The sequence below is a fragment of the Gobio gobio genome, assembly GCF_949357685.1.
Source record: "Gobio gobio genome assembly, chromosome: 17".
NCBI lineage: Eukaryota > Metazoa > Chordata > Actinopteri > Cypriniformes > Gobionidae > Gobio > Gobio gobio.
Genome location: NC_137110.1, coordinates 1,943 through 18,510, shown reverse-complemented (window position 1 = coordinate 18,510; position 16,568 = coordinate 1,943). Strand labels below are relative to the sequence as shown.

Genomic DNA, 16,568 nt, shown 5'->3' with positions numbered 1-16,568 from the left:
TATTACAAGAGTTCATTACTGAACCAGGGGCAATAATGATTTTGGGATGGCTTAATGCAGCCCATGAGATGCAGAGAACTTGATCTTGATCCTAAGAAACTTTATTAGATAGATATATGTTTTAGTATATTAATGCTGACACGTAACAAATCTGCTTCAAAGGTCAAATTAAATGAATTGCTAATTACAACATTAAAATAAAAATGTAAAGCCTGTACAAATACTAGAAATCGTTAATATAAATGACTGGGGGGATAAAACTGCACATTTCATTTATCTATTATAATAAGGATCTATTATAATATGGATTTATGTAATTTTGGTTGCTTGGCTGTTTTCTTTATGAAGCTCCAGAAATTTGTCAAGTTTTTCATAAGGTCTTGAAGCCAATTGTGGTTTGGATTATCGATATATCTGCCCTCTTCAGTGAACACAGTAATCTCAGACAATTTAATCCAGATATTTTAACATAATACACAAACTCGTTTGAAGAACCAAATTAGAAATAGTTCTAAGATTAGAAGATCTGGCATCTGAATAATTTCAGAAGCGAGGTATGAAGAACGGACCCCTGATGAGACAAATGATCAAAATGAACACAACAAATTAATAAAAGAATACAAATTATACAAATCCTTAATATACTCAGCATTTCTATTTAATGTTTTGTAGCTATTTAATGATTTATTTAACTTGTTCTCCCGTCTTGATTCAAATAATGACTTTATGTTCTTTATTGCAGATTTCATAATGAAATCGAGATAGAAATGCAGCGCTTCGAATCACTGAATCATTTGTTGTGAATCAATCGGTTCAATTTACTCGGAGAGTCTAAAGCTCCGGTTCTCTCGTTACTCGCCAGAGACTGAACTCATGTTTGAACTGATTCATCATAAAGAGCGAAATGAGACGCTTCTTCTGTTACTCATGAGTTTATTCTGTTACTTTACTCACACGACGCTGATAAATGTTAGATAAAGCAATGCAGTGTTACATTTAATAATACATCATTCATTCTGCTTCGCTTTAAACACTTTAAACGCTCAAAACACAAACCTTCCTTCAGCAGAATCCCAACAGATGCAGGAGTGGCGCGGCCTTATGATGTCACTCTTAGATACCAAAATAAAAGTCCCGTTCACTGCTGAGTCTAAAATCCCAGAAGAGCATAGAAATTCATATGTCTAATATGGTAATTTACATTTATGTAATGTTGTAAGGACACATGGTAACTTGATAAAAACATTAATACGTTTTTACAATATTGTGAAAAACACTCAAACAAACATGTTTGTTTTTATCACATTTGTCACTGTTTTAATTTTAATACAGGGATTTGGTAAAACTAGTAGACAGACATTTCTCTTGGTGTGGTGTTCTGACATCATAAAGAAATCATTACTTAGTAATAAGGAATATGAGACAAACAAAAAATGTTATCAACTTTTTGCACATGACTGGATTATATATAAGGATATAATCTAATAAATCTAATGAATCTATGAATTCTTTAAATGAACTGAGGAGGGCAGCAATACACCACTGATGCGCCGGTTACTGCATATGGAGCGGGATGAGAAGTCAAAAACTGCACCATAGCAGACAGAACAGGGACTATCAGTGTACTTTTTACATGACATTTTACATGACCTCTACAAACAATGAAAAAGCTGTTACCATTGAACACTTTCTTGTTATTTCAGACTTTGTTAGACCTTAACGTTAATGATCCTTATCCATCATTCACTTTCTTTGGTGAATAAGGAACGTTGTGCTTAAAATCTCCTGACTGAGGTTAACATTAACACCTGGTTGTGTTCAACAGAGGAAAGAAAGTCACACAGGTTTAGATTGGAATAATGTGAGGATGAGGAAATGACAGATTTTTCTTCTTTTGTGAGTAAATACAATGAGTGACAAGATTTGTGTGTCGTACAGAGGTGGACAAAGTACACAACTCTATTACTTGAGTAAGAGTAAAAGTACTACTAGTCAAATATTACTCCGTTACAAGTGAAAGTTCTAAAAACAGATTTTTACTTAAGTAAAAGTACAGAAGTATTTGTTTTTAAAAATACTTAAGTATCAAAAGTAAATTTCCTTTTTTATGTCAATGCATTAATTTATTATTGTTGCATTGTTGTATAAATGCACATTATGCCACCAAGGTGGTTTAAGCCAGTCAGTGATGCTCTATCCGACATGCTAGCATACGACCACCTTAAACTAATTTCTTTACATTTGTATAGAGCATTGTAACCTTTATACAAGTATTGAAATTTTCAATTTCTTGTATAAAAGTTACAAAGCTCTTTACAAAGCTGCTGTCACTTTAAGGCTGAATGCATGGACCCTATACTCTAATACGCATCTGATATTCTCCCAACTGTTTACTCTTCTCTTGTATGCCAACTAAACTAATCTTTAATCTTTTGAGAAAACTGAAACATACTTTTTAAGTGTGGCCAAGGGTGCACACACTGTGCCAAGGAACCGTCTTCTTCCATTTTGCTGTAAACTGATCAGTGTTAAAACTTTTTTGGGAAACTTCACATGACCCTATCAAGAGTGATTACTGATAGGCTGTCTGCAAAAAAACAACAAAAAAAACTTTTAAAGAAGAAAAAAAATCATCCACTGACTTTTAAAGCTGCTACAGAAACGACTTTCGACTTTGAGGACCTTGATAGAAATGTAGTGGAGTAAAAAGTACGATTTTTGTCTTCCAAATGTAGTGAAGTTAAAGTAAAAGTATCCCTAAAAAATAATACTCCAGTAAAGTACAGATACTCAAAAAGTGTACTTAAGTACAGTACTCAAGTAAATGTACTTCGTTACTGTCCACCTCTGGTGTCGTATCATTTATTAGGCCCACATATGTTAATGTAGTCTTATAAAACAACAACCAGCAATCGCCACTTTATAAATTAATCTTAAAATATACTTTCAGGGAAACACATTAATACAATACAATATGAAGAAATAATTATTTATTTGTGTATCACATATAAACAGGACATTTATAGAACTGGCAGATTTTAATACATATAATAGAAACTGGAGCAGGTGTGAATGGGGTCTGTGTTCACTCATTAGTGAGCGATTTCAGTCACTACAACTCACACAAATGACCCTTGACATTGAAGACTTAAGGCCTTTGCACACTGAGTCCGAAATTCCCATGCAAAATTTTCGTAGGTAAAAAATAAATTCGACCTCACGTTATGTCAATCACGCTTGCACACTGCCTCCGAAATTTTCGTCCGTCAAAAAAAAAATTCGGAACAGGTTCGATTTTCTGCGTTTTTCGCATCCATAAAAACACATTTTGAGAGACATTTGACAACTGAGACCCACCGTAAGCGATTGTCAAAGCGAAAATGGCGTCTGATAAACTAATATTTTTAGTCTCGCAGCACAAAGCACTGTATGAAAAGCAAAGTGCAGATTATAAAGATACAGAATACAAAGAGAGATTGTGGCTGACGATAGCAGAGAAGCTTGGAAAGGATGGTAGGTATTGATTTCAAAATACAGGGTGTACAAAACGCTCAAGTATCTTGTTGGTAATGTCATTCATTCATTAAATGTGCCTATTTGAGGAAAAAGAAAATGAAACATGTTTGGGAAGTGCTTTTAGTAAGTAGTAAAAGTGGGATTTTTGGTGTAAAATTCCTTGTAATAGCTTGTTTTTGCAGCCGGGACTTTGGAAACTCCAAAAATCCACAAAAAATCCACTTTGCCTTCCTTTGGTTTCATAGATTTAACTTTTGAAAGCAAAATGTTAGACAATTAATTCTTTTTCCCTGTGTTTTCTGACATCTAGTGTAATCAAATGGAACTTACAATAGGTAGCAGTGTCACACAAGTCCAGAGTTATACACTTTCAAAGAGAGGATTCAAAGAGAAAAAAAATACAAGCGCCTAGTTTTTGTGGTTATTTTTTATATTTTGAACACATATAATACTTTTTATTACATTTGACACTTTATTTAGTTTTTTTAAAGGGTTTTCCTTTAAAACGACACCACTATTTTGCATTTACTTCACTGTATGCGGGTAAGGGGAGCCATCAGATTTGGGTATGTCCAATTTCAGGCGGAATTCCAAAATAACCCAAAGAGCTGCAGGAATTCCCTGGTCACCTAAATGACTGTTTGCATGTAATAATTTCCCTTGTTTTGTATGATGTTAGTTGAAGCAGTGAAGAAAATGTGGCGCAACCTGAGGTACACGTATGTCCGTCAAAAAAAAGAGGAACAGGGCAGAAGCGGACAGGGGGCCAGCAAAAGAAAAAATTGGGTCCATATGGATGCAATGTCCTTTCTAAAATATTCTTTGGCTAGAAGAAGGTAATGTTAGCTATCCAGAAATGCACCACAGAAATATTATGCTTGCAGAGTACAATGTAGTGCAGAGTGCATTCATTTCATAACTCAGATAGCCTACTTCCAACAGGTCAGATGGTAATATCCTGATTGATAATGATGAGGAGGAAGAGGAGGAGGAGGAGGAGGAAGAGAATGGAACACAGACAGAGCGTGAAAGTGTAGTAACGGAAACAGAGAGCGAGGTATGCACAACTCCATGTAGCCACGGTGCCAAAAGAAAGAAGACGCAGGCAGAGAGTGATGATGGTTTAGCGAGGTACTGTCAATGGAAACAAGCAAGGGATGAAAAAAAGAGAGAAAGAGAGACAGAAGCGTCAGGTCTTGGAGGAGCTTCAAAATGATGAGGTTTCTACCTTTCTCTCCAGCTTGGCCCCATGCATGAGGAGACTCGCCCCCGAGAAACTTTCATATTTAAAAATAAAAATGCAGGAGTTATTTCACGATGTTGCCTTCGGAGGGGTTTATTATCAGCAGTTTGCCCAGGATCCAACCTACCGTTCTCTGTGATTTAAATTACTATGTTTAAATAATCATTTCACAGCAATTTTATTTTTTTTAATAGTTTTAAGGTAATTAATGTTACCAATACATTATTCCTGTTTAACTAGGGATTAATGTTGCATTGTTTATTTTTGATATGCAGAAAAACTTTAATGTTTACATTTATTCAGGTTCTGCTCTTCTGAGCATCACGGTTTTTGTATTAATGAATTTAAAATACCTCTAAATATTCTTTGTTTTTGTTTTTTAATGCAAAAGCATTTTTTAACCGTTTACTTGAATTTAGGTTCTTTTGGGCAGCAAGTTCTTTTGGATGCAGAATAAACAAGAAATAAGTCATTCATTGGTCTTTTGCTGTTTTTCTTTATAATATTTAAATACTAACAACTACAAAAAGTGCAATAATGCAAAAATGTGTGTGTGTGCGTATATGTATATACATATATATGTGAACAGGGTTGGCAGTATGTTTAAGGTATGGAGACAGAGTTCAATTGGCATTCCAAATTGTTGCATGCTCAGGGCCTCAGTCCCCAGGTGAAAAAAAGTAAAATGTACTTAAAGTGCTCTATTTTCGTGCACTATTTTGTACTTAATATACTAAAAATTCTTCTTTAGTACTTCTTAAGATAATCTTAAGAACATCGAAGTACATGTGAACCCATAGTGCACTACAAGTGGTAACTAAATACATTTTCTAAATACAGAGATAGTATATTAAAAGCACATTTTAGTTCATATTTCATGCCGTCTCAAAATAGCACAGTTGAGTACACTTCGATGTTCTTAAGATTATCTTAAGACGTACTAAAGAAGAATTTTTAGTATATTAAGTACAAAATAGTGCACGAAAAAAGAGCACTTTAAGTACATTATAGAAATGTACTTTTTTTCACCTGGGTTACCTCAGGGCTGAGCTACCTCAGCCATTACGCAGTGTGACTGACTGTGAGTCCACGCCGCACACGCTCATACTGCCATGGTACCTCGCAAGCAGGCGAGACAAAATATTGTCTGAATGTGTCTCTAATGTGAATCTTTGGGTCAGAATGCCAAACGCATTTTCTGAGATGCGACGTGCTCTTAATAGGAGGTTGAAGATGCGCTTGTCTTCTTCAAGGTGCTTTCCACCGTAGGGTCGGAGCAGATATGGCTTCATGGGAAAGGTCCCGTCTGCTACGATAATGTGGTTGACCTTCACCAATTCAGGTGCAGATGGGAGCTCCAGTGGGGGTGGAACATTCAGGGTCTCACGCTGGAGGGCCCTTCCCAGCGCAGAATTTGCAAAAATGCCTCCATCGCTGTCCCCACCATAGCTCCCCACATCGATGGCCAGGAAACGGTAATCAGCATCTACTAATGTGAGGAGGACAATGGAAAAGGTGCCTTTATAATTAAAAAAAAGGGAACCTGTGTTTGCGGGGGCCTCAATCTTGACATGCTTCCCATCGAGAGCGCCAATACAATTAGGGAAGTTCCATATTTCATTAAACCTCCTCGCCTCCTGTGCTTCCAGATGTCCTCTGTTGGAGTTGGCATGTAAGTGTCCTTGAGTTGCAGCCAGATTTGGTCACAAGTCTCCCTCACAGTCATCCCTACAGTGCTGATGCCCAACCTAAAAATGCTGGCAATGGTGGTGAATGAATCGCCAGTGCTCAGATACCTACTATTAAATATACAAATATTATTGTATCTAAAATACTACAAATATTATTAAATCACAGCTATAATTATAGCACACCAAGACCGTGTGTGTGTGTGTGCGCGCGCTCGCTCGCTCATATGGATCCATACCTTAGACATACTGCCAGTCTCTGTTCAGGATCAATTGATTCACGGAAATTGGTGGTCTTTTTTTTATATGTGGCTCCAGTATCGCTAGCAAAGCATCAAACTGAGCCACTGACATCCTGAAGTAAACTTTGAATCGGTGTGGATAATCCCGCTGCTCCTGATAAGGAGGTGGAACTCTCCTTCCTCTCTACGCGATCGCAGGAGTGGATGGACCCAATATTTCCTCTTTCTTTTCCTCTTTTTAAGAAGAGAGAGGACAAAAAAATCATCCTCACTACTTGAAGACGCCATTTTGTATTGTTTTGCTTTTTTTTCTTCGTAACGCGTTCATTAATACGCATCGGACTCAGTGTGCAAGGTCTCTGTGCAAGGAATTTTTCGGATCACGAATGCGAAAATAGGCATGCGAAAATTTCGGACTCAGTGTGCAAAGGCCTTTACTTTTGATTTAATTAAAATTCGGTGTAATATTACATTTTGTAATTGCGCCAGACCTTTTAGCAATAATAGTTGGTATTTTAGAAATTGAATTTACATATACAAACATTTTATTGCTTCTTTTACTTTTGATTCTATATATATATATATATATATATATATATATATATATATATATATATATATATATATATATATATATATATATATATATATATATTTTGCACCGTACTTCTAACTGTAATATGTAATCACTTTCCACTGCACTTTTACACTTTTTTCGGATAGCTTCTGTCCATAATTTATTGCTCTACCTTAATCCACTGCCATATTCTTCATTTTAGCCTAACATATCATTGAATACCTCTATCTGCAAAATTCTGTTTATAGTAATAGCCATCTGTATATTATATTATATTCATAGTACATATCCACCTGTAAATTCTGTTTATAGTAATAGCCATCTGTATATTTACTCCCTGTACATATTCACCTGTAAATTCTGTTTATAGTAATAACCATCTCTCTATTTATAGATATATTTATATATATTCAGTACATATCCATGTCCTGCACTTATGCAAACGTTGTATATCCTGCACTTGCTGCTATTGCACTTCTGGTTAGACCTAAACTGCATTTCGTTGCCTTGTACTTGTACTAGTGTAATGACAATAAAGTTGAATCTAATCTAATCTAATCTAATCTAATCTAATCTAATCTAATCTAATCTAATCTAATCTAATCTAATCTAATCTAATATATATATATATATATATATATATATATATATATATATATATATATATATATATATATATTACACATATTTTTAGACTCACATGAACTTTTCAATTCATGAGCCGTTTAAATTCAGACATGTATAAACTATGGTTTATGAACTCATACACTCTTTTTATCATGTTTGTTTTATCACATTTGTATGGTGGCCGAGAAGTGCAAAACAAATCACAATTCCGAAAACAAAATAACAAATTATAAACGCAATGACAAGTCTAAAAACAAATTAACAAGTTGTTTTAAGTTTAATATAGGGATTATATGGTAAAAAAAAATAGTAGACAGACATTTCTCTGCACTTCTGTGATTGTAGTCAGCTGAGTGTGAACGGAACTTTTATTTTGGTGCGGTGATGTGACGTCATGGGACTGCGCCCGCTCCTGCATCTGTGATTCGGCTGGAGAAAGGTTTGTTTTAAGCATTTAATCTGTTTAAATCAATAGAAACCGTTCAATGATTCAGTTTTTAAAAGCAACGTGAAAAGTTTATTTACATTGAATGTAACATTGTAATGCTTTATCTAACTTTAATAAAGGATATTTTGTGTGTGTGTAAATCGCATCCACACCAGTAACAGAAAAGCTGTGTCTCATTTCTCTTCCTCTATAGTGAATCAGTTCATCATAAACACAAGTTCTGTCTCTGGCGTCTCATTTCTCTTCCTCTATTGTGAATCAGTTCATCATAAACACGAGTTAAGTCTCTGGCGAGTAGAGATGGAGAAACTGAGCTTTTCGACACTCCGAGTCAATTGAAGCAAATAATTTGCTAAATGATTCAGTGATTCGATTGACGACTCGTGCTTCTCAAACAGTGTAAACGAACGAGAACAAACACTAACATGTGTTATGACAACTTAAACAAACTACTAATGTTCTCTTTCATAGGTTCACTCGACGCTGCGTCACTTTAATGAAGTAATGGGACGCCCTCTGGGTGTGCCGATTGTCTGAAGCCCTTATAGAATCACGCCAATTGATTGGCTGATGGCGCGCACGTCGCCCCACCTGACGTAGTCACCTATATTAGCGCGCGCGCGCCATCTGCTCCTCAGATTTCTCTGCCTTCACGAAGCGGCCATTTCATGCCCTTCGGTTCTCGATTTTTCTGGCCCAAAATTCTAGGATTCAGTCGATATCTACCTCAGCACTTCAGTGACCGTGGATTGTGGAACTTTGTTCTCCTTGTGGTGAAGTGCTATGGAATTCCGATGTTGCCCACCGCCGTGCACTCGCTTCATCGCGATCGACGATCCCCACAGTAAGTGTGTTAAATGTCTGGGATTTCCTCACGCACGCGACGCGGTTCAGGGGTTCTCTAACTGTAAATACTGCGATAACCTTCTTCTCAAAACCCTCCACTCGAGGCTCGTGGTTTTTGAGAGGGAGTCATCCGTTTTTCCCCGTCGCGCTCCCGAGGCCGCGCAGGCCTCTCTTGGATCCGCGACCTGGGGTTCGGATGTAGAGCTCGAGGATGTGGAGTGCGAGCAGACGGGCCTAGCCCTTTCTCTCCCTCTCTCCCCCGAGCACGTGCGCGGGACTCCTCCAGTGGAATACTCGCATGATTATCTCTGTCCCAGCCCGGAGGCACGCGATGCGGTTTCCTTCGGGCTGGAGGATGTCATTTTCACTGCAGCATCCGACTCCGAGGATTTCGGTGCTGCAAATACTGACGACGCTCTCCCGCCAAGCAGCCAGGAAGCGCGGCCATCAGCGGCATATGATGAGCTTGTGGATGTACTCGCGCGCGCTACACAGAAGCTCGCGATCGAGTGGACGGATGAACCCCGTGAAGCTCAACCTTCTCGGTTGGATGATAGATTCCTCAGCGGCCCTAATTCTAGGCCTCCGCGGAGGAAGCTACCATTCTTCAGTGATCTACACAGTGAGATTTCCAGATCCTGGAAGCAGGCGTTCTCAGCCCGCCTAACTAACGCGGCAGCCGCTGATTTCACCAACCTCGTGGGTTTTGAGGAACAGGGCTATTCCGCGATTCTCGCGGTTGAGGACACGCTGGCCACTCACCTCGCGCCATCTTCAGCTCCCTCGTGGAAGTCCCTTCCCCTTCTTCCCACTAAGCCGTGTAGGACCACTTCTGCCCTCATTGGCAAATCCTACATGGCGGCTGGTCAAGCTGGCATGGCCCTTCATACTATGGCCATTCTCCAGGCCTATCAGGCGGATGTATTGAAGGAAATGGACGAGGGCACCGGTTTGACACCGGAAGCAGTGAAGGAGCTTCGCAAAGCCACGGATTTGGCGTTACGGGCTACTAAACACACAGCTCGCACTGTAGGACGCTCTATGGCGGGCGCGGTGGCGGCGGAGCGCCACCTATGGCTCAATCTCTCTGAGATTCGCGATTTGGAAAAAGTTTTCCTTATGGACGCTCCGATTTCTCAGTCCGGATTGTTTGGGGAGGCGGTTAATACTGTGGTTGAGAAGTTCAGATCTGCAAAATCCCAGTCTGCCGCTCTTAAGCAGTTCATGCCGAGGAGAGCGAGGGACGCTCCTTCCCCCTCCCCCTCTCAGTCCAGAGATCGCCCCTCTTTCAGAAGGGAGTTTACCGCCAGGAGGAGCGACCAGAGTCATCCTCCACCCACCACGGTCTGGGGAGCTCGCGGTCGTCCATTTCCCCGTCAACGTCCTCACAGACGCATCGACCCAAAGTGGCCCAGCAAACCTTCTGCTTCGGCCACTTCGAGTCGCTCCTGACCCTCTGGTCAGAAAAAGGGGAGCTGCAGTTCACGACCGGGGCTGGGTCAGACCGCGCAAGCGTTTCTGTCCGCCCCCCACCAGCTCTCCCTATCCAGCTCTGTCATTTCCGCCGCCCAGCGCGCTTCGGAATACAGAACCGACTCTATCCTCGCCTTTTCCGGCGCTGAAGGAAGGAGACGCTGTTTGCTTTCTCCCCTCACATCTGATTGGCTCACCATCCGCCGCTCGTCCAGACGGAGACACATCCGGTCTTCTCCGGGAACCAGAGCGGCCCAGCCTTCCACTGCCTACTCCGCACCAGGACGCCACGTGCACTCCTCTGCGGATGGCCACACACCCCTCAGAGGTCCAGCTCGACACCCTATCTCAGGTATGTCCACCGCACCTCATCATACCTCCCACTTTGTCAAATTTCTTCCACGAGTGGAAGCTTTTGCCAGGGATGTCATCCTGGGTCCTCCGCACGATTCAGTCAGGCTACACGCTTCAGTTCTGTCGCAACCCTCCTCGCTTCGACGGGGTCGCTCAAACGGTAGTAAACAGCGCCTCTCAGGCTTCTGTACTACAACAAGAGCTCTCTTCTCTCCTCCTAAAGGGGGCAATAGAGGAAGTTCCGGCAACAGAGGAGAAATGTGGCTTCTTCAGCCGTTATTTCCTTGTTCCGAAGAAAGACGGCGGTCTGCGTCCCGTTCTGGACCTCCACCGCCTGAACTTCACCCTCTACAAAGGGAAGTTCAAGATGCTAACGCTAAAGACTATCTTGTCTCAGATACGTGCGGAGGACTGGTTTGTCACTATAGTCAAGTCAAGTCAAGTCAACTTTATTTATATAGCGCTTTTAACAATGTAGATTGTTTCAAAGCAGCTTTACAGTGTTAAACAGGAAAATAATGCAGCATAATTAGGGTTAGGGTTAGGGTTAGGGAACTTGAGCCCCCCTGAGTTGAGCCCCCCCCAGTAACTCCGCCCCCTTTGGTTCTAGGGGGAGGAGACTTCGCCTGTATACTAATTTGGCCACGCCCAGTCGATTGTGCATGGTCCCATCCCTCTATCTCCTCCCCTTTTTGAGTTATGGAGTTGAGCCCACCATATATATATATAGGACGTGGGTGGACCTTAGGTGGGTGGGACTTGTGTTTGACTTGGGTGGGACTTAGGTGGGTGGGACTTGTGTTTGACTTGGGTGGGACTTGTGTTTGACTTGGGTGGGGCTTGTGTTTGACTTGGGTGGGACTTAAGTGGGTGGGACTTGTGTTTGACTTGGGTGGGACTTAAGTGGGTTAGGGTTAGGGTTAGGGTTAGGGTTAGGGTTAGGGTTAGGGTTAGGTAATAGGCACTTTTGCGAAGTTGAGCCCCCCTGAGTTGAGCCCCCCCCCAGTAACTCCGCCCCCTTTGGTCCTAGGGGGAGGAAACTTTGCCTGTATACTAATTTGGCCACGCCCAGTCGATTGGGCGTGGTCCCATCCCTCTAGCTCCTCCCCTTTTTGAGTTATGGAGTTGAGCCCCCAGTTGAGCCCCCCCTCTAACTCCGCCCCCTTTGGTCTTACAGAGCGGAGACTTCGCCTGTATACTAATTTGGTCACGCCCAGTCGATTGGGAGTGGTCCCATCCCTCTAGCCCCTCCCATTTTTGAGTTATGGAGTTGAGCCCCCAGTTGAGCCCCCCCCTCTAACTCCGCCCCCTTTGGTCCTATGGGGCGGATACTTCGCATGTATACTAATTTGGCCACTCCCAGTCGATTGGGCGTGGTCCCATCCCTCTATCTCCTCCCCTTTTTGAGTTATGGAGTTGAGCCCCACATATATATATATAGGATGTGGATGGACCTTAGGTGGGTGGGACTTGTGTTTGACTTGGGTGGGACTTAGGTGGGTGGGACTTGTGTTTGACTTGGGTGGGACTTAGATGGGTGGGACTTGTGTTTGACTTGGGTGGGACTTGTGTTTGACTTGGGTGGGATTTAGGTGGGTGGGACTTGTGTTTGACTTGGGTGGGACTTAGGTGGGTGGGACTTGTGTTTGACTTGGGTGGGACTTAGGTGGGTGGGACTTGTGTTTGACTTGGGTGGGACTTGTGTTTGACTTGGGTGGGACTTAGGTGGGTGGGACTTGTGTTTGACTTGGGTGGGACTTAGGTGGGTGGGACTTGTGTTTGACTTGGGTTAGGGTTAGGGTTAGGGTTAGGGTTAGGGTGGGTTAGGTGAATGAAGATCCAGGATCCGATTCCCGAAGGATTCGGAAACGGTTGTGCACTGTCCAGAGTACCACTGGCCGCCACGAGTCCACACACATACACACAGAGAGATATATATCATTATTAAAAAATAAAATAGAGGGCTAAAATTGCCAGAGGGTTAAAATTGCCAGGGTTCAAATCAAGAGGGCTGTACCAACAAGGGTTTAATTTTATGAAAAAACGAAGGTTAGGTTTTAGGTAGATGTGGTGAGGGGCATATAACTCACGTCTATCTGGACAATGAGGAGACACTCGACGTCACAGGGGACGGAGAAAAAATTATGCGGCTCTTCTACATCACTCACACCAATGATGGAGGCCATTTTGACCAACTCGACGCCTATCTGGGCATGAAGAGAAAATTTTCCAAGGCTCTGCTACATCACCCACCTTTCAAATGATGGCAGCTGTACTCATTTTTACGGTCCCGTGTCATCCAGGCACACTCTCGCGACGCGTTTCGAACTTTCCCAAGGTTCTCATCAGGCGAATTGGGATGACAACTGTCTCTGTTCCCTCTCCAACTCCTTAGTGGTAGAGGGCGGGGTGCCCCTCCCACTACTAAATACCTTTCAACACTGTATGGTGCTTCATAAATCGTTTTTTCACTATCAATACATTTATTTTTAATTTTAAAATTTAATAATCATATATAAACAATCAGGTATGCGGTCAACCCGAGGTCCAGTCGTCTCGGCGCGGGCTGTGTTAGGTGAATGAAGATCCAGGATCCGATTCCCGAAGGGTTAGGGTTAGGGTTAGTTAGGTTAGGGTTAGGGTTAGGGTTAGGGTAGGGTTAGGGTTAGGGTTAGGGTTAGGGTTAGGGTTAGGGTTAGGGTTAGGGTTAGGTAATAGGCACTTTTGCGAAGTTGAGCCCCCCTGAGTTGAGCCCCCCCCCAGTAACTCCGCCCCCTTTGGTCCTAGGGGGAGGAAACTTTGCCTGTATACTAATTTGGCCACGCCCAGTCGATTGGGCGTGGTCCCATCCCTCTAGCTCCTCCCCTTTTTGAGTTATGGAGTTGAGCCCCCAGTTGAGCCCCCCCTCTAACTCCGCCCCCTTTGGTCTTACAGAGCGGAGACTTCGCCTGTATACTAATTTGGTCACGCCCAGTCGATTGGGAGTGGTCCCATCCCTCTAGCCCCTCCCATTTTTGAGTTATGGAGTTGAGCCCCCAGTTGAGCCCCCCCCTCTAACTCCGCCCCCTTTGGTCCTATGGGGCGGATACTTCGCATGTATACTAATTTGGCCACTCCCAGTCGATTGGGCGTGGTCCCATCCCTCTATCTCCTCCCCTTTTTGAGTTATGGAGTTGAGCCCCACATATATATATATAGGATGTGGATGGACCTTAGGTGGGTGGGACTTGTGTTTGACTTGGGTGGGACTTAGGTGGGTGGGACTTGTGTTTGACTTGGGTGGGACTTAGATGGGTGGGACTTGTGTTTGACTTGGGTGGGACTTGTGTTTGACTTGGGTGGGATTTAGGTGGGTGGGACTTGTGTTTGACTTGGGTGGGACTTAGGTGGGTGGGACTTGTGTTTGACTTGGGTGGGACTTAGGTGGGTGGGACTTGTGTTTGACTTGGGTGGGACTTGTGTTTGACTTGGGTGGGACTTAGGTGGGTGGGACTTGTGTTTGACTTGGGTGGGACTTAGGTGGGTGGGACTTGTGTTTGACTTGGGTTAGGGTTAGGGTTAGGGTTAGGGTTAGGGTGGGTTAGGTGAATGAAGATCCAGGATCCGATTCCCGAAGGATTCGGAAACGGTTGTGCACTGTCCAGAGTACCACTGGCCGCCACGAGTCCACACACATACACACAGAGAGATATATATCATTATTAAAAAATAAAATAGAGGGCTAAAATTGCCAGAGGGTTAAAATTGCCAGGGTTCAAATCAAGAGGGCTGTACCAACAAGGGTTTAATTTTATGAAAAAACGAAGGTTAGGTTTTAGGTAGATGTGGTGAGGGGCATATAACTCACGTCTATCTGGACAATGAGGAGACACTCGACGTCACAGGGGACGGAGAAAAAATTATGCGGCTCTTCTACATCACTCACACCAATGATGGAGGCCATTTTGACCAACTCGACGCCTATCTGGGCATGAAGAGAAAATTTTCCAAGGCTCTGCTACATCACCCACCTTTCAAATGATGGCAGCTGTACTCATTTTTACGGTCCCGTGTCATCCAGGCACACTCTCGCGACGCGTTTCGAACTTTCCCAAGGTTCTCATCAGGCGAATTGGGATGACAACTGTCTCTGTTCCCTCTCCAACTCCTTAGTGGTAGAGGGCGGGGTGCCCCTCCCACTACTAAATACCTTTCAACACTGTATGGTGCTTCATAAATCGTTTTTTCACTATCAATACATTTATTTTTAATTTTAAAATTTAATAATCATATATAAACAATCAGGTATGCGGTCAACCCGAGGTCCAGTCGTCTCGGCGCGGGCTGTGTTAGGTGAATGAAGATCCAGGATCCGATTCCCGAAGGGTTAGGGTTAGGGTTAGTTAGGTTAGGGTTAGGGTTAGGGTTAGGGTTAGGGTTAGGGTTAGGGTTAGGGTTAGGGTTAGGGTTAGGGTTAGGTTAGGGTTAGGGTTAGGTTAGGGGAAATTACAACATCTCCCCCCAAGCCAGCACTCGTCTGGAAAGGTTTGTAGTAGGGAGAATGAGGAGGGGCACGGGCCGACGCATGTCAGACTATACTATGTCGCCTGTGATTAGCTCCCGTCTAGGAGCAATGCCTTTTTTGGCTTATGGGCCAGGTGGGTAGCTTGTTATTTTTTTCGTTAGTTTATGAAACTTCTGTTGTTTTGCCTTTTATTTATTATAATGTCAGGTTGGATTATTCTGATGGGTAAGTTTAAGTGTGGTAGTGGGGTCGTGGCTAACCTTTACTGTTGAAAATGATTGTTCTTATTTCTTTTTTTTGGTTTTTAGGAATTGCGAAGTTTCCGGTCTGAACTTGCTCTGGACCAGCGAACCAAGCCGAAGCCTGATAATCCTGATCCAGCATCGCAACTCCCCCAGAGGTGAAGTATTTTGGTCTATGGTGAAGGTCAACTCGTGAGAGAAATCAATTTGAGAAATCCTATTTTGAAAGGACGAATCAGAAAATGTGCGACCTGTCTGGGACTCACATTTTCCAACGAACCTGTCTGGGTTCGATTCGTCTCCCCATCCCGTCTCTCTGCCAAACCCGAGGGCCAAGAGAGAGACCGGAGGGGATGAGGATCCTCAAACTGATTTGTGGGTCTTTTTTTAAAATTGTAATCTGTTTTATTCAGTTGGGTTAGTCTGACGGGTACGTCCTAGTGTGGTATTGGGGTCGTGGCTAACCTTTACTGTTGAAAACTATTGTTCTTATTTCTTTTTCTGGTTTTTAGGAATTGCGAAGTTTCCGGTCTGAACTTGCTCTGGACCAGCGAACCAAGCCGAAGCCCGATAATCCTGATCCAGCATCGCAACCCCCCCAGAGGTGAAGTATTTTGGTATATGGTAAAGGTCAAGGTCATATTAGTCGTATGGTTTGAGAGCTTTCGATTTAGACGTGCGGAACGTGAATTTGGATTTTTATTCTAAGGTTTTGAGAAAGGTTCTCTGGTCGACAGGTGCACTGGTGGGTAGATTTAGTGCAGAAAGGGGTTTGTGAGTAAATTCCATTGATTTTTGGGTTTTACAA

At 42.6% G+C, this 16,568-nt stretch overlaps 1 protein-coding gene across 1 annotated transcript in view; it reads right to left on the bottom strand.

The window, feature by feature from the left end:
- The window catches only part of LOC307141239 (uncharacterized protein), a gene marked incomplete at its 5' end in the record, with an annotated part of 30,522 nt that extends 24,037 nt beyond the window's left edge, over positions 1 to 6,485 (bottom strand). Inside the window, 3 exons of the mRNA XM_079841295.1 lie at positions 1,057 to 1,150; positions 5,826 to 6,248; positions 6,386 to 6,485. Of these exons, the coding sequence (XP_079697421.1) occupies positions 1,057 to 1,150; positions 5,826 to 6,248; positions 6,386 to 6,485 (617 nt within the window). The remainder of the gene's footprint in view (positions 1 to 1,056; positions 1,151 to 5,825; positions 6,249 to 6,385) is intronic.
- Positions 6,486 to 16,568: the final 10,083 nt, after the last annotated feature.